Consider the following 19,482-nt stretch of genomic DNA (forward strand, 5'->3'; position numbering starts at 1 on the left):
AAGCACCTCAGGGGCAACTACGGGGGATAAGGGGCAGGTTATCGGTAAAGCAAAAAAAAAACGTGGGCCCCTAGGGTGACCTCTGGCTTGAGAAAAGCTGGGAGCTAGTCCTTTCAAGATTTGACTTTGAGTGAAGGAGGATGATGTGGGGCTTTGACTTCATGTCTCATGTAGTCAAAGCCAGCCTTAGCCCCTAAATCTTCTGTCTCCATCTCCCAAATTATGCGATTACAGCCCTGGACCCTAAGGGTGGGTTTCAGCCCCAACTCCAGTAAGACAACTGCCAGGTTTTCCCAAGACCCACCTGCCCAAATAGGACAACGAGGATTGTAAAACACAAGAGCCCACTCTGCTTTATTTACAACACGCTGGCTGTCTGTACAAGCAGCCAGCCAATATTATTAAAAACGAGGCTAGTGATAATTGACACCTTTTGCTTTCCTCCCCCACTCCACCAGGTATGGTACTCTGCCTTTGAACAACCACCATGCTCAAACATGGGGAGTCCAAAATTAAAAATACAACCAGTGTGGAAGAAAGTGAACAGGAGTGGAAGAGAGGAAACCATGAGGGAGTGCTGTATTTACACTACAGTTTATAGACAACTAGCCCGTTACAGCCCAGTCTGAGCCCGGCCCTGAATGTGGAAAGGGTGGCAGGTTCACCGGACAGATTTTGTCTATAAACCCAGCCTCCCCTGACCCAACTGTAATGGGTCTAATTCAAGTTCATGGAACAGGAAGGACAGAGAAGACACTCAAACAAGTCTCCCTCGGGAATTCCGGCCTTGAAGAGGCTGAAGACTCTGAGGCTCAGTTCCCAAGTAATGTCAAAGTTCCAGCCTCAAAGAGTTATGTCAGGGTTCTCCTGATTTGGGAAGACCCCCTAACCGCCGGGCCTCTGGCCGAAGTTCCTTGCATTTCTGGCAATAAAAGAAGTCAGGAACGTTGGTCTTTTTAATCTTAGCGCAGGAGAGGTGGATCCATGTTCCACACAGGCTGCACTCAATCATGGGCCGCCCAGCAAAGGGCTTTCTGCAGTAACATGTGATCAGATCCCACGAGTCATCACCTAGAAAAAGAAAGTTTGTTTAGTATTTGGCTTTAAGGCTTGGCTCATCATGTCTCCCAAACCCATCATTCCAGCTCCCCACCCTGGGCAGTTCAAAACCTTCTCACCTGATTCCACCATGATGTCCTCATCCATGACCCGCATCTCGCCTTCACTGGAGCTGGCATCTCCGTCTTGGCTTGTTTCTGTGCTGCCCACCTCCTTGCCTTCACTGTCAGTAGGGGGAGCACCTTCAGGGTGCGATGTAACAGGGGGCCTGGGGGCTTCAGGGGGAGTTGGGAGCACAGGGACGGGGACTTCACCACCCACCACTGCTGTCATCTCTTCTTCATCCTCCTCCTCCTCTTCTTCCTCCTCCTCTTCAGAGTCTGTATCACTGGGAGGTGCCCTAGGAGGGCCAGGAGGTGGGAGTCTATCCCCTCGATCTGCCTTTTTCAACTTCCGCTTCTTGCTCTTCTTGATTCGAGACCGTTTTTCCCCATCCCCAGGAGCCGGTCGAGGCCTCCGAAGCACCCCAAAGCCAGCCCCACCTCCTGGTCCCAACTTTCTGTTCTTTCGGTCCTTCTTTCGAGGCTGAGAAAGGTCCCCCTGGGAAAGTGGCACCGGGGTGAGAGCAGCAGGGGACCGGGAGGTATGCGTCAGGGATGTGGGAGACAGTGGAGATGCCACTTTGGGCCCATCCAGATCAAACAGAGAGTCCTTGAGCTTCATCTTCTCCAGCAGAGTGGCACTGTCAGGGGCCTGCAGACGAGAGAAAGTGGACCTTGGGGGTCCTGGCTGGGTAGGACCTGCTTGAGCTGCCCTCCTCTTTGATGACTTTGCTTTCTTAACAAAAGTCTGGATAGTTCGAAGGTCCGAGGGGGCTGAGTCCCAGCCATCACTGTCCGCTGCACTCTCACCTCGCAATGGAGAGCTAGAGCCAGAAGCTGGCCAATCACTTTCCTTAAAAGGAGGAAGAGACCAGGATCAGGAGTCTAGTGACTGCTCAGCCCTGCCACATAGCCAGCACAAAATCCAGGAACTACACATTCCCTACCCCACACCCCCACCCCAGTCTTCATCAGTATCTCCCCAGGGCTCCTGCCTGGAGCCAGAGCCATAATCCTTAGACTATGTCTGTAGCTCATTTGCTCATATAGTTTCCTCCTTCCAACTTACCAGAAACTTTCCCTTAACAACAACTCAAAAGACCACTGAAAAAAATCTCAACCAACACTCCAAACTTTTGTTAGTGCTGTTGAAGCCACCTATTGCCATGACTCCACCCCTCCACACCAGATTTCCCACCACAGCCCTAAAAGCTTCCAATTTTCTCAGTCTTACATATTATTACAGCAGGATCTTCCTATAAAGTAGTTCACTCTGACTCAAGTCAGCCACTTTTCCATTTCCTACCTCTTTGCTAGGAGGGATGTAACCCGCGTAAGCCAAGACAAAACTGCAGAATTTGTTGAAATCCTCAATTGTCCTCCGCCGTTTCTCTGGTGGCTAAAAGGAAGGAAACATGGATCAAATGAAAGCCAGGCACGAATGTTATAGGGCCATTCCCAAAATCCCAGCCCCCAAATTGTCAAGCAGTCACTAGCCAAAAGTACGGGACAGCTCACCTGAGTCTCTGGCTTAAGAGTCGGAGGTGGATCTGTGAAATCAATAAAAGCTGAGTCAAGGCACTAGGAAAGAGACTAAAATCCTCCATCTAAACCTTGGCGGTCTCAACCTAATCCCACCGACTGACTGTTAGATCGCCCTGAGAAGCCAGCCAGCCCCCAGCTGTGCCGGACCCGCCCCTGCTCCCCCTTCCGCCCTAAGGGGCGGAGCCTGGGCGCGGCGCCCTCACCGGCCTCGCTATAGCGCTCCCCTTCCCCCAACCAGAGGCCCAGCGCCCCGCCCCCTCCCAGCCTCTCCAGTCAACTCGGCTCTCTTGGCGCCCCACCCCGCCATACCGCTCCCGGGGCGAGACCAGGCCACCGCCCGCCCCCGTCCTTCACACGCGCCCGCCCGGAGCCCGGAGTTCCTACCCGGCCGCGCTCCACTGCCCTGGGCCCTGCACGCCGGCCGGCCACCCGCCCGCCCCAGGGGCCAGAATGACCACGCTGAACTGCTCCCCGCCCTCCGGCCCTTCTACTCGAACACGAGGCCGGGCGCGCCCCTTACCACCACCCAAAACACACGCGGGCACACACTCCCAACACTACTTCGCGTCCGGGACAGGCAGAGAGCTGCAGCCCGGACACAGCCCCACCTGCCCCCCCACCGCCGCGCGCCCCACAATTTCGCTGTCCCTCCGCCCCCATCCGGGGCTTTGGCCCCTCCCCGTCTCGAGCTCTTCGGGCTCCCCGCCGGGCCCCCGGGCCCAGTTCCGAGCTTCTCCGGCCGCCCCCCTCCCGCCCCCGTACTCAGCGAGTCCCTAGGCCGGGGCCCTAAACTCTAGCCCCCGGTCCCTATCCAGGCACTCCACAGCAGCCCCCCAAGCCGCCGTTGCCCCCTAAGACGCTCCACAACTCGCAAGCTCCTGTCCTAGCCGACCAACCCCCCCCCCCCGCGCAAGTTGCCGGTCTTAACCCCCCCACACCTCGCCCCGCCGCCCCTACAAGTACCGGGCTAGGCTCGCTTCCCAGTTATCTGGCCCCACAACTACCCCGGACTACCGGGCTCTACCGGAGACAATACCCAGACCCTCTCTGCTCCCCACAACTATCTGCCCACCCCTCTAACAATCACCAGTCTATCTCTGGCGGCAACTACTAGGCGCTCAAGCACCACCGTCACAAACTCCCCCACCTCGTCCAACTACCGGGCCCCTCACTCAACCCTCGCCGAGCTCTCTCAACTACTCTCCGGCAACCGGATTCCCCCAGCCTCCCTGCTTCGGAGCGCCAGGCAGTCCGAGGCCTCTTCAGCCTCCAGCCCCCGAAGCTAGGCTGCCAGCGCCTGTCCCCGGACACCCCACCACCGCCATCCACACCGTGCCTGATGTCTAACTATCTCGACCCAGTCTCCCACTCCTCTTTCTCCAAGCTCCCTCAACTCGTCCCTCTCTCACCTCAAGAGCCAGGCCCCCGACCCCTTTTCCCGCACTCCCCCACTGGGTGCCGGGGCTCGACCTCCAACTTTGCCAAATGAATTCTCACCCTCTCCCTGTCCTCTGTGCCTATGGAGCGCTTACCTTCGGGACTGGGCTCCGCCATGGCTTCCAGCATCGCCCCCTCCCCTCCACCCGGTCCGGCGACCCCCTCCTCTAAGCCGGGATTCCCGGTGCTGCCTTGGGTGCTCCGTGTTCCTACTGCCTCGCTCCACCGAAGTGTCCGCCTTGGCGCGGTTGAGACTCCAGTCCGCTACCGCCACCTCCCTCTACCACTGCCTCCCGCACTCCCGGACCGGGCCCCCTCCCCCCGCACCGCCGGCCGCCTGCTCCCTCCTCCTCCTCCTCCTCTCGCCTCCCTCCCTTCTCCCCCTCCCCTTCGGCTCCGCCGCGCGGTGCACCAAGGGATTTGTAGTCTGCGCAGGGGCAGCGGAAAAGGGAGTATAAGATCCTCCGGAACTTCAGTTCCCAGTAAACCACGGATTGGCGCAGGCGCAATAGACTGCTTTCCCCCAACCAGGGGAGTGGTGGGGCGATCCAGAGCCAGAGACGTAGAGCGGAAGAGTGCGCACTGACTCCCGGGAAGTGTAGGCTGGGCGGGACCAAGAAAGTAGACGAAGAAGGGATTAGAACTCTCGGCCACCATACTGCCTCATTTTGTACCTTCTTTTTATCCCTACGGGAACCGCCCCACTTCCGGCCAAGGAGACATGAATGCTGGGAGATGAAGTTCTCCTAGTGATAATGGCACCCTTTTCCCAGTATTTGCCTCTCTCAAATTTCACTTTACAGGATCCCACACACAGGCACAAATTCTGCAAGTGACAGCCAGTGAAAGACAGTCCTCTCACCCCCTCCCAAACATGAACATCCTTTGTCTGTAGTAACAAATTTGGATATGCATACCTAAAAGTCGTCCTTCCAAACTTTCTCCATAAGAACCCACAGTGAACACCGTAGTGTTCACCCCTTTGTTTACAACGCAAGCCAATATACACACATATAAATCAAAGTTTCACGCGATAATGCTCACATTATTTCACACAATAAAGAAAGCCCAGCTTTTTTCAGAGGGAAATACCAACATCAAACTCTCTGACTTATATCCCATTCCTTCTCCTCTCCCACCACTGAAGCTCCTGACACTTGAAACAAACAAACAGGAGGTGGAATGACACAGGGCAAAATTGAGTTCAGCTCGGTGGTTTCTTCTTTATTGATGTGCCTCCTACCTCCCCCCGACAATATTAATCCCTTCCATCTACCTCCCCAAAAAGAAGGTAGTGAAAGGAAGGGAGCCTGCTTGGGCAGTTAGAAAGGGAATAGAAACCAAAACAATCAACGGATGTGACAGAGATTGACAATCAAGAAGTCTAAAGCAGAGTGGGAATGAGGGCAAATGAGGGGAAAGAAAGGAGATGCACGGAGACTGTGTCTACCACTACCCCTCCTGCTGAGAGGGACGGGAGAAACAGCCTCAAACATTAAGTGCAGGTCCTGAAGAAGGAGATGGTGTTTTCGCCTGAAGGAGGAAGTAGATGTCAAGGAAGGAGCGCCACCTCTCTTTGTAGAATGGGACCCCCCACCTCAGGGACAGCAGCTTCACAGACCGTAGACGCTTTCGTCACTGTAGGCGATGTATAGAAAGAAGTCTTCCTCGTGGTGCTCCTACAGTGAAACAAGAGAAGGGTGTAACAGCAACTTGAACTATTTACCACCCCAAGCCGGTCCTCAAGAGGTCCTCAAGGCTCATGTTCTTTTAGCCGGGCGGTGGTGGTACACACCCTTAATCCCTTCACTCTGGAGGCAGAGGCAGGCGGATCTCTGTGAGTTCAAGGTCAGTCTGGTCTACGGAATGAGAGTGTGAGTTCCAGGACTGGCTCTAAAGACTAAGAAACCCTGTCTTGAAAAGAAACAAACAAACAAAAAATCATTCCTTTAAGCATGGCCTGGTAATTCAGGCAACTGGAAAGGAATGACAGTTAAAAGCAACAGAGGCAACTTAAGAACCTGATTCAAAATACACTTGAAGTTACAAGGTACTAAATGTAGTTCCTAGGACAAAAGGAATAAAAGAAGAACCATTCACTCGTATTTTCTGTCATTCCTTTCAGAAAGGCTGCCCTCAAATTCACTATGTAGCCAGGTGGTTTCCAACTCAAGATGCTAATGCCTCATCGCCAATGTTTGTTTGCTTGTTTTCATTTATTTTATTTTTGGGGTATAAGTGTGTGCATAAGTGTGTGCATGTATTTGTTTGGGTTCTCTGGAGTTTTCATTTAATCCCATAGTGAGATAAGTTCTCACTATGTAGCTCTGGCTGGCTTCAAACTCCCTATGTAGACCACGCTGGTCTCAAACTTAACAGTGCTCTACCTGCTTCTACTTCCAGAGTGCTGAGAATGAAGGTGTGCGTGATTACACCCCACTTTCAGTGGTCTTATGTTATTTGTTTTCAGATAGGATCTCGATATGTCTCTTTGATTGAGCAAGATAGCTTCAGAGATCACCAGTCTCTGCCTCTTTAAGTGAAAGGGTTAAAATTGTGTGCATAGTGTTAGACAGGCTCCTGCCTCCTGGGGACTTCAAAGATTCAAAATGTGTACCACCGCACAGGTGTTATTCAGAGTGGGACCTCAACCAGGTGTGGTGGCGCACCCCTTCAATCCCAGCAGGAGGCAGAGGCAGGCAGAACTCTGAGTTCAAGGCCAGTCTGGTTTGCACAGCAAGTTCCCAGGACAGACAGAGTTACCAAAAAAAAAAAAAAAAAAAAAAAAAAAAAAAAAAAAAAAAAAACCCTTCCTTCCTCAAAACAAAACAAAAGATCTCAAACTCTTCTGACATCTTGGATGAGGGAAAGAGACTTGGGTCGGAGGGGTCCCAATCAAAACAACTACTCTAACTGCTGTCCGAATCCCAGCTACCCAGGACTGCACTGACATTTTAAAGCTAGCAAGCCAGCTAGTACAGAGAACTGCTGACCTTTACTTTCTTCTAGTCAAGCTGTCCGGGACTCCTCTCCAAACACTACTATTCCAAGGTACTATACCTGGTATAGCTGACCCATCGTGGCACTGGTGGGTGGAATGACGTTGTTGACAAAGAAAAACAAGGCATCCTCAGCACGGAGATGAATTCGCTTCCGGATCAAGAAGTAGAATTGACCCACTGCCAAAAACAGGAGATGCAAGAAAGTCACCGCGGTCATCAGTGCTTCCAGAAAGCAGCTGTCAGGTGAAACCTCCTTCCAGAGAGGGTATTCCCACCCACGGAAGGAACCTGCATCTGGGGGCTCGTTCCCACCTGTAAGATCTGAAGGCACCAGGTATTTCTTTTTGTCCAAATCTCCTATCCGAGCTTTGGGAGCTTTTTCCACTATCACCTGATGAAAGGAAGTTAAGAATGAGAAGACACAAAATACACAGCTATATCGATGAAGAACGCAAGATATGATATTCCCTATACAGAGATGTACTATTATCTCATTTTTCTTTATCCTAACATTCGTGATGCACGCAGCATTGAGTCCAGAGATCCTGGCCTCTCTGGCTTACCTAAATAGTGAGTATTGATCACAGAAAGGCACATCACAATAACTATTTTCATCAGAGAAACGGGATGACTAATTTGGGTCAAACTCTACCTTAAATCTAGGTAGCTGAAAGGATGACCATAGTTGTCAAGCTCCCCAAGGCCTCCATTCTGACAAATGCCAAGGTCTCTCCCTCTCTCTTCCTGTCCACATCTCAGTCCCAGCTCTACTTCTACAAGCTTCTCGTCCCTGGTACCAAAAACAACAGTTTCACACTTCTAACCCTACAACAGGGTGGAGCCCGATCTCCGCTTTCCCAGACTCAAGCCTATCTTGTGGTGACAGCGTCAGCACCCTAAGCCTCGGCCCTGATCCTGGATCCTGTCCTTACCGGGACCCGGTCTGGGTATTTCTTTCGGATTTTCTCGCCCTCAGAGCGGCGCTTCTCGAACGGATGCTCCTCTTTGTACACGAACTTCATTCTCCCGAGAACCGGGCTGGACCGAGCTGGGCTGAGGAAACCCAGGGGGGGGGGCCGGGACAGGGGGCGGCGGCGGAGGTTGGCGGCGGCTTCGACGAACAGACTCAGCGGAGAGATCCACGAATTTGCGCCACTTCCCTATTCACCAACCCCGCCCCCGACCATCCGGAGCGGCCCCGCCTGCTGAAATACGCCACTAGCTCAACTTGCTAACGTCGCTGGCGTAGGGCCACCAGCTGGCCGGCCGTCTCACGCCTCCAGCGTAACCGCTTTGGAATCAATTTGTGGGTTACGCAGATGACTTCGCAGCGAAGGTTACTGGCCTTTCAAATCAACTGAAAACCCTTTCACCGGTAGCCCACCAGTTCAAAGCTGAGGACGAAATGAGGTAGCAGGTGGCAGTCATGAAATTTGGGTCTCCAAGTCGTTTCGTAAATTACGTAGAGGAAAGCAGACACAAGTCTAGGTATTCACAAAATGGGTTGCTACGCTGAAGGCGGCCGTTGACACCAAAACAAAGTAGTACCCAAGACGTGGAAACAGACTCCACAATAGAAGGGCAGAAAGAAATGGGGTTTGCAGACACGTACAGAACGCCCAGGAATCGGGGTTGAGTGGACCAATAAGAACTGCGAAGTCCAAAAGATAGGGACTACGCCAATGCGGAGGAACACATTTTTCCGCGGTGTAAAATATCATGTGACCTAAGAAAAGGGCGGAGCATCACGTGGCGGGTAGCAGAAAGTAGGCCCGGCTGGAGAGGTGTCAGAGTTCCGCACCAAGCTTACTGCAGGAGCACCAACAGCCCATAGGCAGCGCCCTCTTGCCTGTCCACGTCAACCTCCCAGACCAAGCCCTGCCCTTTTCAGCCTTCTATGTCCTACTCTGAAGTTGCTCTTCCATTATTCTGCAGGGTCCCCCATCCTATCCCGGGGGGCCTTTCCGGCCAAACTACGTTGACATAAACTTCTTTATTCCTATACTGAATTCCACTTCCCCACATCCCAAACAAGATCTTCCCCCTCTGCTTCAGGGACAGGACCGATGTGAACAAGTTCCCTCCATTTCCAAAAACGTCAGAGAAGGACCTATGGCAGCTTTGGTTTCAAAGTTATAATGCATGGTTTAAAGGAGGAAGGAGAAGAAAAGAGAAAGTTGATTACAGGTATCCGGGGAGTCGGGTGAAGAAAAACTGAGGATAAGGAAGGGAAGGACAAGTCTGAGGAAAACCCAGACTCCCGCCCGCAGCCCGGCCCCTGGAGCAGGAGTGAAGAAGTAGATCGGTTTTGTACAAGAGTTTTTAAAAAATCAAATCACAACAAAGTTGACTTGGCTTCTTTTGAGCCTCTGGGAACCACCATGTCTGTCACTCAGGCCAGTCCTGCTTCCCCACCACAGTCTCAGCTCTGCCCCTGCCCAGCAGTTCCGTGGAGTGTGAACACGAGTGAGGCTGCTTCACAGTCTAGCCCATGTGTCCATCCAGACTCCATATGTGGAGTGCAGGGCTCCGCGGGCAGAGAGGGATGGGAGGGGCAGACCCTGCCCAGGCAGTCCTCACATTGGACAGGGCAACAGACGGCATCCCAAGAGTTCACCCTCCCTTCCCCCCCACCCCAACTCAGGTGGAGGGGGAGCAGCTGTCACCAGAGCCTGTGTTGGTGAAGGTTTCGGCTCAGCACAGATCGGACATCAGCAGTGAACCTGGAATGACAGTAACGAGAGCGTTGGTGGAGTACCTTACAGTTGATACACTCACAACAGACCTCACTGGAGTTAGGATGGAACTGAGTACCACTTTCAAACAGTGAGACAGGCTCAATTTGAGAGAAGCCAAATGGCTAAAAACAATGTGCTCTGGAGTTAAATGGGCCTGGCCCAATCACTGAAGTTCTGAAGGACTCTTCCTTCCTTCCTTCCTTTTCTTTCTTTCTTTTTAATAATTAAGATTCCCCCCACCTCTTTTCCTTAGGAACCCAAGTGTTGCTGGATATGGTGGTGCACCTGTAACCCCACCAGCACTTGGAAAGCTAAGCCAGGAAGCCAAAATGTACCTACAGGCCACTTCCCTTACCTGAGGGCATCCAGCATTGGGAGAAGGTTGAGAAGGGCTGTGTCACTGGGGTCACTGAACCAGGATTTGATAGGGATGGCATTGTCTAGGGTGGGTAAAATTACAGTTGAGAAGAGGAAGAATTCAAGAGAGCCTGTGAGTTTTTCCTTATTATTACTTAAAAACCATACACCTCACCCACCAATTCATAGCCGCCTAGGTAAACCCTTATTTCTCCTCAAATGTCAAACTGAATGATTAATAGGCTTCACAACAGTGGAGGCTAGAATTCTGGTCTACCTGCTACTGTGCCTCACTTGGAGTGAATTTGATAGGAAAGTTACATTTAAAAAACAGACACATGAGCATTGGTACCTCACTTGAATTAGAGAAACAACTTAGATTCAGATCTGTAGTGCAGCAGGGAATTCAAACTCTGGGTCTAGGATCCAGGTCTTCTGCCTCCTAGCTCCTTACATTCAACTCCTCAAGGAGGAGTTAAGGATATATAAATAGTATAGTGTTTGCCGAGGATTTAATTTGAGGCCCTGGGTTCCATTCCCAGATCTACTAAACTAAAGAGTCAGGTCAGACTAGCCTGTTATTTAAGGAGACCCTGTCTCGGAAATAAAAACTAGTAAAATAAGCCAGGCGGTGGTGGCACATGCCTTTAATCCCAGCACTTGGGAGGCAGAGGCTGGATCTCAGTGAATTCGAGGTCAGCCTGGTCTACAGAGTGAGTTCCAGGACAGCCAGTGCTGAAAAACCCTGTCTCAAAAAACCAAAATAATAATAATAATAATAAAAATAAAATAAAAACTAAAATAGTCCTCAGAACCATTTCCTGGTCCTTCTAGAGCCACCACCTGTCCCCGTACCTGGGTGGCTCCTATAAGCCCCGGGGGAGTTATCCAGGATCACAATGCTGGAGAGGTCACTGTGGACCACAGAGAGGTCTTTGATGTAGCTGCCCAACTCCAAAGTGCAGTGCTGAAAAGCAGAGGATGATGTAGCATACACACACCATCCCCACTCCCACCTCCCACCCAGGACCCAGGTAACCTGCCTCTCAAACCTGCTTCTGGCTCCTTACCTGTCTATAGTATCTCCTCTTAAGAATGCTTCTGCTATTGTCCAGTTTATCTGCCACAGCAGAGCCGTAAATTTCCATGCTTGCTGTAAACACCACGAGCTCATACCACTGGCTTACCTGAAGTAGATTGGAGAGGAATACAGATGTCATACAAAGTAATCATTCATTTAGACATAAAGATTCTTTGTCAGTCTAGACCTTCTGGCCTTCAAGTAAATCAAATGTCAATGAAAATACAAAATATTTTTGAACCCTCCACTAATCTTCCAAACTCAGTGTCTGAGGTATAAACACAAAACTGCAGGATGCCTATGAAAGAATAGAATTATAAAACCGCAACAAATATACCCCGGCTACTCAAAGCCATTCCCTTACTTCCCTACAGATTCTCCTTTACAAAACTGCCCTTACTCACTGTCCTAGTTGGCTACTTCATTGATATAACTAAATATTGACCAAAGTCAACTTGGAGAAGAAAGAATTTATGTCATCTAATAACTCCCAGATCACACTCCATCACTGAGGGAAGTCAAGGCAGGAACCTTAGAGGTAGGAACTAAAGCAGAGACCACAGAGGAATGTAGCTTACTAGCTGGCTTTCTGTGGCTTGTTCAGTGTCTTCTTACCCAACACAGGACAACCTGTCAGAGGTAGTACTGCACTCACTAGACTGTGCAACTGCCAAGTTGTCCTCTTCTCCAACCACAAAGACACAGCATCTCCTAGGTTCTTAGTTTGGCAGGTATAAGATAATTCATTACTATTTTAATGTAAACATATCTATCCTATCAGTTCTGTTCCTCTTGAGGTTCCTATTACAAATCTGAAGCAGAAAATGGGATCCTGCTAAGACAGACCTGACCATGATGATCTGGAGGACAACTGGGGAAGCATTTGGAACTTCTCAATGCTTACTGCTTCACAGGCTGTTGTGGGGAGTTCAGATGATGCTGAGAACTATGCAAAGGAGAGAAGCCTGGTCTGGAAGGTTTCAGAGGGAAACCAGGACTACCAGGGCCATTTATGTAATGCCTTGGATTAAGAATCACAATCTGTGGGGGCTGGAGAGATGGCTCAGCCGTTAAGAGCACTGACTGTTCTTCCCGAGGACCCGGGTTCAATTCCCAGCACCCACATGGCAGCTCATAACTGTCTGAAAATCCAGTTCCAGGGAATCTGATACCTTCACACCGATGCACATAAAATAAAGTTAAATAAACCATAAAAAAAATTAAAAAAAAAAAAGAATCACAATCTGTGGATATAGCACCCACATCAGGCAGCTCACAACTAGCTGCCAGTTCTAGGTGTTCCAACACTAGGCCTTCATGGGCACCAGGCATGCATGTGGTACACAGACACACATGCAGGCACTCTCACATATACCCAAAATAAAAATAAAACAACTCTTCTCAAAAGAAGAACCTATGGGCCGGGAGGTGATGGAAGTATTTCCTCAGGATTGGCACACAGAGGTTATGGTCTAGAAATTATGGCCTAATTAAGGTTGCATCTTGGCATGTATTTCAAAGTCCTACATCGAACTACTGGTTTTAGCAGCATGAAGACTCCAGAATTAAAGAGATCATGGAGAAAAGTTGAGGTTTGGCACTATGAAGGCCAGGAAAGGCTACAGATGAAGGTACAGCCTCAGTACAGTGGAAACCATAGGACTAAGAGGTCATGAGGTGAAGCTTAGGCTTGGTACCGTGAGCAGAGTCAGAATTCCTGAAAAGAGGGGGCTGGAGAGATGGCTCAGAGGTTAAGAGCACTGACTACTCTTCCGGAGGTCCTGAGTTCAATTCCCAGCAACCACATGGCAGCTCACAACGGTCTGAAAATCCAGTTCCAGGGGACCTGACACCTTCACACCAATGCACATAAAATAAAAGATAAATAAATCACAAAATTTAAAAAAAAAAAAAGAATTCCTGAAAAGAGACTGGGAGGAAATTGGTCAAAGTGCAACCCCAGTTGCAGCAGAGACCCTAGCATGTCGTTATCTGCCAGGACCATGGGATGACCACGGAGACAGTGGCAGATGTGGTGTGGAGCAGAGTCAGCTGTGTGCTACCAATGGCCGAACTGGAGCAGTGAAGCACCCAAGATCTTTGGAGCCCTGGAGACCATAAGTATCAAATGTCAGACACCAAGCTGAAAGATTCGATTTACACCACTAGATGTTGGTTTTGCTAGGATTTGATTGTAACTGCCCTGGTTGTTCCCTCTTGTAATAAGAAAGTAACCTGGGTGAGAGACTTTATTACAAAATGTGTGCTATGCCTCTATGAAATGAATAAATCAAAGCATCATAAACTGGTTTAAAAGAAAGAAAAAAAGTAACCTGTTCCAGGCAATGGTGGCACATGCCTTTAATCCAGGGGGTGGGGGTGAGAGTGGTGGTGTTGGTCAGAGGCAGACAGATCTCTATGAGTTGGAGGCCAGCCTGGTCTACAGAGCAAGTTCTAGGACAGCTACAGAAACCCTGCCTCAGGGATAAAAAAGAAAGTAACTTGTTTTGTGATTTTACAGGCAGTCACAGTTAACACAGTTAACAGACTCTGAATATTTTAAAGAGAATTTTTTTAAGAGAACCAAATGGATGGAAGACTAATTTGTATCAAATTACGGCTGTCTATATCCATAGGTGTTAATATAGCCCTTGGAGAATTCTTTTTCCTCTTTTATTTCTGAAACAGGGATTCTCTGTGTAACAGCTCTGGCTATCCTAGAACTTGCTTTGTAGACCAGGCTAGCCTCACAAAGATCTACTGGCCTCTGCCTCCTAAATGTTGGGATTACAGGCATGGGACACCATCGCTCAGCTGAGACTTTGAACTTTTAAGTGTTAGATTTTTTTAAAGACTGTGGGGCTTTAAAGTTATATTTTATATTAAGAAATGAATATGAGACTTAGGGGAATAAGTTACAGTTTTGGGGGATTTTTTTTTGTTTTTGTTGCTGTTGTTGTTTTGGTTTTTCGAGACAGGGTTTTGCCATTTAACACTGACTGTCCTGGACTCACTTTGTAGACCAGCCTGGCCTCCAACTCACAGAGATCCACCTACCTCTGCTTCCTGAGTGCTGGAATTAAAGGTGTGCGCCACCACTGCCCAGCTAAAGTTACAGTTTTTAAGATTTATTTATTTGCATATAGGTATGTGTCCCTGCATAAGCTATGGCTTTTGATTTTTGTGGAGTTTTTTGTTGTTGTTGTTGTTGTTGTTGTTGTTGTTTTCAAAATATGTCTCTGTGGGTGTGGGTATTTACTTTGAGTGCAGGTGCCCATGGATGCCATAGGCATCAGATCCACTGGAACTGGAGTTGTAAGTAATTGTGAGCCACCTGATGTGGGTCCTTGTACACATCAGGTCCTCTGAAAGAGCAACAAGTGCTATCCACCACTACCAATCTCTCCCACCCAAGACTATGGTTTTTAAAGGAATGTGTTATTTTGTCAAGTGACAAGGGATAGACTGTGATACTTGGTTTTAATGTCAACTTGCCACAGATTAGAACCACCGAAAAGACCGCTCAATTGAAGAACTGTCCTGACTGCTTTAAGCAATGTGCGGAAGACCCACCGTGAGATTTGGTAGAAACTTCTGGTAGCAGCTCAGGTAAGAAAGCATGACAAAAGGAAGATAATTTGCCTCTTGCCACCATGCTGACTCACCCTGCTGCTGCAGCTGCTCCCCTCACTAATGTCACACCAGCATTTCCAAGCATCTGTCTTCAACTAAGGACTAGCAGCTCTACAGCAACCTTCCAAGTTTTTAGCAACAGACTGGAACTGTTGAGATACCTGCCTCATGGACTGAGTAAATACCAAACTGTCAGCCTCTCCAGTATAAGACAATCTCTGGGACTGCTCCAACTGCTAGGGTACCCAGCCTCAAGAACTGAGCATCTACCAGGTTCTTAGCCCTTGGATATGAGCAACTCATTACTATTTTATTGTAAGCTGAATAATATGTATCTCTATCCTTGTATTCTATTGGTTTTTGTTCCTCTAGAAAACCCTGACAAATACACCAACTTCTCACCCTCTTCTCCAAATCCCCTAAAGCCCTGAACCCCACAACTGTACTTTCATCAGGGAGCCCCCATTAGCTCACACACTCACCACTTCTAAGAAGAAATCCACATGGGGTCGCTTATGTACAAAAAACCGGACAGGATGTTTGTCTATTACCACCTGCAGAGGAACAGGGAAAAGATGAGGGACGTCCTAAGTACCACCACATTGACCTTGCCCCGTGCCTACCACCTGCTTTCCTCCTCCTGGCTGATCCTGGTGCCAAGTTTTGCCAAGTCCTAACCCTTAAGAGTGGGAAAGAGTTTGTCTGAACACAGTAAGAGCCACAGCCTCACACACCTTGAGGATGAAATCGGGAGGCGTTCCAGGCCTCACCGTGGGCCGCAGGACCCCGTCATGATGAGAGTGAATAAGTGTTTCATCCAGATCCAGCACGAGGATCTTCTTCTTCACCTGGGCTAAACCACAATGGGAAGGAATAACACCAATGACCTCAGCCCAAAGCTGGAGTCAACTTCACCTTTGGGTAGCCTTCCCATCCAACATACTCACCTAGTCGATTCCGGGACAAAGGAGATAAGGGAAGGATATCATATCGAACAGTTTGATACTGAATTACCTAAGGATAGCAAAAGAAAGATTAGAACCCCTCATAAGGAAATCTTTCCCGACAACAATAATAGCAAATACTGAACATTTATCATATGCTGGGCACTGTATATAAGATTCAGGACCTAATATATAATCCTAATAGGGACAGAGGTAAAATTCAATGGTAGAACACTTGTCTGTCTAACATGCAAGAGACTCGAGTTTCAATGCCCAGCACCATAAAAACATAATAAAACTCAAGTAACACTACAATTATCCTTGTTTAATGGATGGTCAGATAGGCAGCAAAGACTAAATACCTTCATGCCAAGGACTGCACAGTTAAACTTAATTAAAGTGAAAACTCCATGAGAACATGAATTTCCTCTCAGTCATGCCTATTTTTTCAGTGCCTTAAAAACTGTAGCAAGAATAACGAGTTAATAGCAGAATGTGTCCTCTTAACATGGTATTCTGCTACACTGAACAAAGAAACACACAGGTCCCCACCTTCACCTCAAGGGTTCTTCATGGCCATTCCTGTCATCTCTCATTGGGAACCAAGAACCTCAGCCTCTTACTGGGAAGAGACTAGGACTCTGGAAAGGAAGTCTTTGGATCCCTGATGGGAACAGTAGATGAGGGAATCCAGGGGTTGTCAGGTCAGCTAAGTTCCTCTGGCTAGGGGCCACCACGACTATTTTAACCAGCCACCTGTTCACTTCTGTTTCCACTAGCCAAGTCACAAGTTGTAGTGAATATCCGAGAGTCTCTTTACCCTGGTACCCAGGGCAATGGAGAGACATTGTAAAGTCCCACTTGCCAACCTGACAGAATAGAGAGAAGGCCAAAGTGAAGCAAGGACTGTGAGAGAAAGGTGAACAGGGACAAGGACATCATCCCTCGTGCCTTCCAGCTCTGCTATCCAAGGCTTCTCTAGAAACTATTTCTTAATCCCCAGAGCTTCTGCGCAAGCCTGGCAATTCCCTCCTCTGCTCTTTCCTAACATACAAATGCTCTCCAGTTCATTCCTAGGCCCTAAGCCACACATTCCCTACTTGAAAACCAAAAGGCCTTCTCTTCTTTAGTCCCAAGGCATCTGCCCTTCTTTTCTCCCTGAGCCTGTGATGAGGGTTGAAACAGCTCGGGTGTCCTGCCCTGCTATCTCGGGTTGCACATGCTGGGCATGTAGGGAATGCTCCAAGTAGCTGCCAGAAAGGGCGTGGGGAAGAAACCAGACTGGAAGGGAAGGGAGGACAAAGGGCTGTTGGGTCAGTGATGTCCAGAGGAGCAAGTAACTGGTCTTCCAATACATGGACTAGAGCACTATTCCCAACACTCAGAAAAATAAAATGAGCTGGTAGAAGAGGGAGGATCCTCAGGACAAGGTCAGAAAGAAAGGATTAGCAGAAGTAGGCACACACAATCACAGGAGTCAGTCTTGCACACCCCAAATCTTTCATGGATCCTACCACTCTTAGGAGACTAGGGACTAGGTGTGCTTACAACCACGACCACCACCCAGAATAATCTTCACCCTAAACCGGAAAGCGGAAGAACTAGAAAAGACTGCTAGAGAATGAATGCAAGTGCAAGGCCTGCTCCCAGAGCAGTCAGGTCTACTGCCAGTACCACCAAAGTCTGTCTGGGGGTTCTCTTGACTCAGCTGCCAAGGGTCACACACAGCCCACTCATTCTCCCTGAACCTGACCTTAGGAGATGTGCCCCAGGGGTGACGAAAACATAGGGGCACATTCATCAAGCGATGTTATCTGAAATAAATTTTACCTTGGAGAAAAGTTTGAGGGCGAGAACCCAGAGACACTTGGGTTCATCCCAACAGTCTCTACACTCCAGGTATCTCTTCCTAACTGCTAAGAGTCTCCTGGAGAAACATGCCCACCTTCAGATGCAAGTTCTACAGCTAAAAGCCAGGTCTTCTAATGAGACACTCAACTTGAAAGTGCTGCCTCTTACAATGAAAGATGCTCATTATAAAAGCCTCTTTTCCAGCCCAGGTTCTCAACAAACACGCTATAGGTGGTCAAAGACTCTTTGGAGGAGTTCCTTCACAACCAAGGCTTTGCCCCCAAGTTCCCATGCCCTGCTACAAATGCCCCCTACACACACACTCACCACTGACAAAGGAGCCCGGCCCTTTCACAGCATGGTCTTTCCAGAGCACACAGCAACAGTTCTGGTACCAGCAAACAGGTGTTCCCTGCCTCTTGCTTTCTTTAGCAACAACTCCACCTTTCTTAAGGAGAGCACGGTTCTAGCCCCAAGAGCTGCCAAGTGCTATTCCATCTAGGCAGATGAAAAAAGAAACCAAAACCACCACAGATCTTGGTTCTTTTCTAAGGGTCCAAATCCTCCTTAAAGGTGCTCTACTTCTCCAGTGGGTAAAGCTCTGGCCAAGCCTCCTTTCCTAGGCCCAAAACAGGGGTCCAACACTATCCAAAATTTCCGTGAGCACCGAGGACAGAGGTCCCCACCACTGCCAGCAGCTACACTAACTCACCGTGCGGATCTGCCTCCGCAAAAGGTAAATAAAGAAGCTCCAGAGCTTGGCGGCGAAGGCCACGAACGTGCGCAGCCCCAGCAGACACTGCGTCCGCATCATCCCGATGACCCCGGCACCGCCGGCCCCGGGGCCCCCGCGGCCCAGCTCCGCCAGCCCCCCGGGGGCAGCCCCCCGCCGCCGGGAGGGGGAACGGGGGCCCCGAGCGGCAGGAGAGGCTGCAGAGATGGGCACGGAGTGGGTGGCTCAGAAAGCCACCCCCAGCGAAGGGAAAGCCCAGCGGAACCGGGAGCTGGGGGACTGGCGTGGGCAGCCCGCAGGGGCCCACATGAGCGGGAAGTGGCCCCGACGGCTTCGAGTGGGCTGCAGGCCGAAACAGGTCGGGCTAGGACGGGGTCCTCCGAGACCAGGAGGGAAGGGGATGGAGAATTGGGGGAGGGGGCAACAGGGGAGGGGGTTAGGGAGAAGGGAGGGAGGGAGATGGGAGGGGAAGGGGGAAGCGAAGGGTGGCCCTCTGCGCAGGCGCGGTAGGGGTCTGCCCCGGGAAGGGAGCGGGCGGGGGCAGAGGCGCGCGACGGGCCACGACGACTCTTGGGGCCTCTGAGCGCAGGAACAGGGAAGGAGGGGGAGGGGGAGCCGAAGGGCGCGGAGCGCTGGGCCGGAGTGGCCTCCCCCTCCCCGAGGTCGGGGTCTCTTAGCCGCTAAGAAGCGGGGCTGCAGCCTCTGCAGCTGGGCTTCCCACTCTGACAGGCGCCATTTTACCGCCCAGAGGGCTCCCTCCTCCTCTCTTCCCTCCTCCTCTTCCCCGCTGACTGTACTTCCGGTAGTGACGTGTTTTCACTTCCCCGGGATTGATGTTCCTTCAACTCCTTCTGACGAGGGAGGGTAGAGTTAAGGAAAGCAGAGCCTTGAAGAGGGCTGCAGCGTTGCGCACGCGCGCGGGGTGGCTGCTGGGCGGGCCCTGGAGCCGAGTCTTTGACAGTGTGGGCGGGGCCTATCGACGTCATTCACCCCCAGGTTCG

At 50.2% G+C, this 19,482-nt stretch overlaps 3 protein-coding genes across 6 annotated transcripts; all 3 read right to left on the minus strand.

Annotated features, from left to right (window-relative positions):
* Positions 1–327: 327 nt before the first annotated feature.
* Phf23 (PHD finger protein 23) lies at positions 328–4,462 on the minus strand. 3 transcript variants are annotated; one of them, XM_048448465.3, is made up of 5 exons: positions 4,238–4,462; positions 2,679–2,710; positions 2,467–2,559; positions 1,179–1,812; positions 328–1,071 (listed from the first exon to the last, which is right to left on the minus strand). In XM_048448465.3, the coding sequence occupies exons 1-5, from the start codon at positions 4,269–4,271 to the stop codon at positions 857–859; spliced, it is 1,008 nt and encodes a 335-aa protein (XP_048304422.1). In that variant the 5' UTR covers positions 4,272–4,462; the 3' UTR covers positions 328–856. The 3 variants fall into 3 exon arrangements, with proteins under 3 accessions (XP_048304422.1, XP_048304421.1, XP_085551306.1); XM_048448464.3 differs by having other exon boundaries at positions 1,179–2,013; positions 4,238–4,461; XM_085695180.2 differs by lacking the exon at positions 4,238–4,462 and having other exon boundaries at positions 2,679–2,830.
* Positions 4,463–5,345: 883 nt separating this feature from the next.
* On the minus strand, positions 5,346–8,276 carry Gabarap (GABA type A receptor-associated protein). Its single transcript, XM_048448463.3, has 4 exons — positions 8,077–8,276; positions 7,457–7,535; positions 7,203–7,321; positions 5,346–5,821 (listed from the first exon to the last, which is right to left on the minus strand). Exons 1-4 carry the CDS (start codon positions 8,164–8,166, stop codon positions 5,756–5,758), a joined length of 354 nt encoding a protein of 117 aa, XP_048304420.1. The 5' UTR covers positions 8,167–8,276; the 3' UTR covers positions 5,346–5,755.
* Positions 8,277–9,264: 988 nt separating this feature from the next.
* On the minus strand, positions 9,265–19,352 carry Ctdnep1 (CTD nuclear envelope phosphatase 1). 2 transcript variants are annotated; one of them, XM_085695184.2, is made up of 8 exons: positions 18,461–19,327; positions 15,901–15,967; positions 15,688–15,806; positions 15,436–15,507; positions 11,310–11,426; positions 11,095–11,206; positions 10,238–10,322; positions 9,265–9,867 (listed from the first exon to the last, which is right to left on the minus strand). In XM_085695184.2, exons 1-8 carry the CDS (start codon positions 18,560–18,562, stop codon positions 9,807–9,809), a joined length of 735 nt encoding a protein of 244 aa, XP_085551310.1. In that variant the 5' UTR covers positions 18,563–19,327; the 3' UTR covers positions 9,265–9,806. The 2 variants fall into 2 exon arrangements, with proteins under 2 accessions (XP_085551310.1, XP_085551311.1); XM_085695185.2 differs by lacking the exon at positions 11,095–11,206 and having other exon boundaries at positions 18,461–19,352.
* Positions 19,353–19,482: the final 130 nt, after the last annotated feature.

Source organism: Myodes glareolus, chromosome 9 (genome assembly GCF_982192425.1).
Source record: "Myodes glareolus chromosome 9, mMyoGla1.1, whole genome shotgun sequence".
NCBI classification, from domain to species: domain Eukaryota; kingdom Metazoa; phylum Chordata; class Mammalia; order Rodentia; family Cricetidae; genus Myodes; species Myodes glareolus.

Coding starts and splice junctions, on each gene's coding strand:
- Gabarap (XM_048448463.3), bottom strand. CDS start 8,166: ATGAAGTTCGTGTACAAAGAGGAGCATCCGTTCGAGAAGCGCCGCTCT. Junction 7,536..8,076: donor AATACCCAGACCGGGTCCCG/GTAAGGACAGGA, acceptor TCCTTTCATCAG/GTGATAGTGGAAAAAGCTCC. Junction 7,322..7,456: donor GGTGCCTTCAGATCTTACAG/GTGGGAACGAGC, acceptor TGTTTTTGGCAG/TGGGTCAATTCTACTTCTTG.
- Ctdnep1 (XM_085695184.2), bottom strand. CDS start 18,562: ATGATGCGGACGCAGTGTCTGCTGGGGCTGCGCACGTTCGTGGCCTTC. Junction 11,427..15,435: donor TGGATTTCTTCTTAGAAGTG/GTGAGTGTGTGA, acceptor AATCTACTTCAG/GTAAGCCAGTGGTATGAGCT. Junction 11,207..11,309: donor AGAGGAGATACTATAGACAG/GTAAGGAGCCAG, acceptor TCTGCTTTTCAG/CACTGCACTTTGGAGTTGGG.
- Phf23 (XM_048448464.3), bottom strand. CDS start 4,271: ATGCTGGAAGCCATGGCGGAGCCCAGTCCCGAAG. Junction 2,560..2,678: donor CTCTTAAGCCAGAGACTCAG/GTGAGCTGTCCC, acceptor CCTTCCTTTTAG/CCACCAGAGAAACGGCGGAG. Junction 2,014..2,466: donor ACATCCCTCCTAGCAAAGAG/GTAGGAAATGGA, acceptor CCTCCTTTTAAG/GAAAGTGATTGGCCAGCTTC.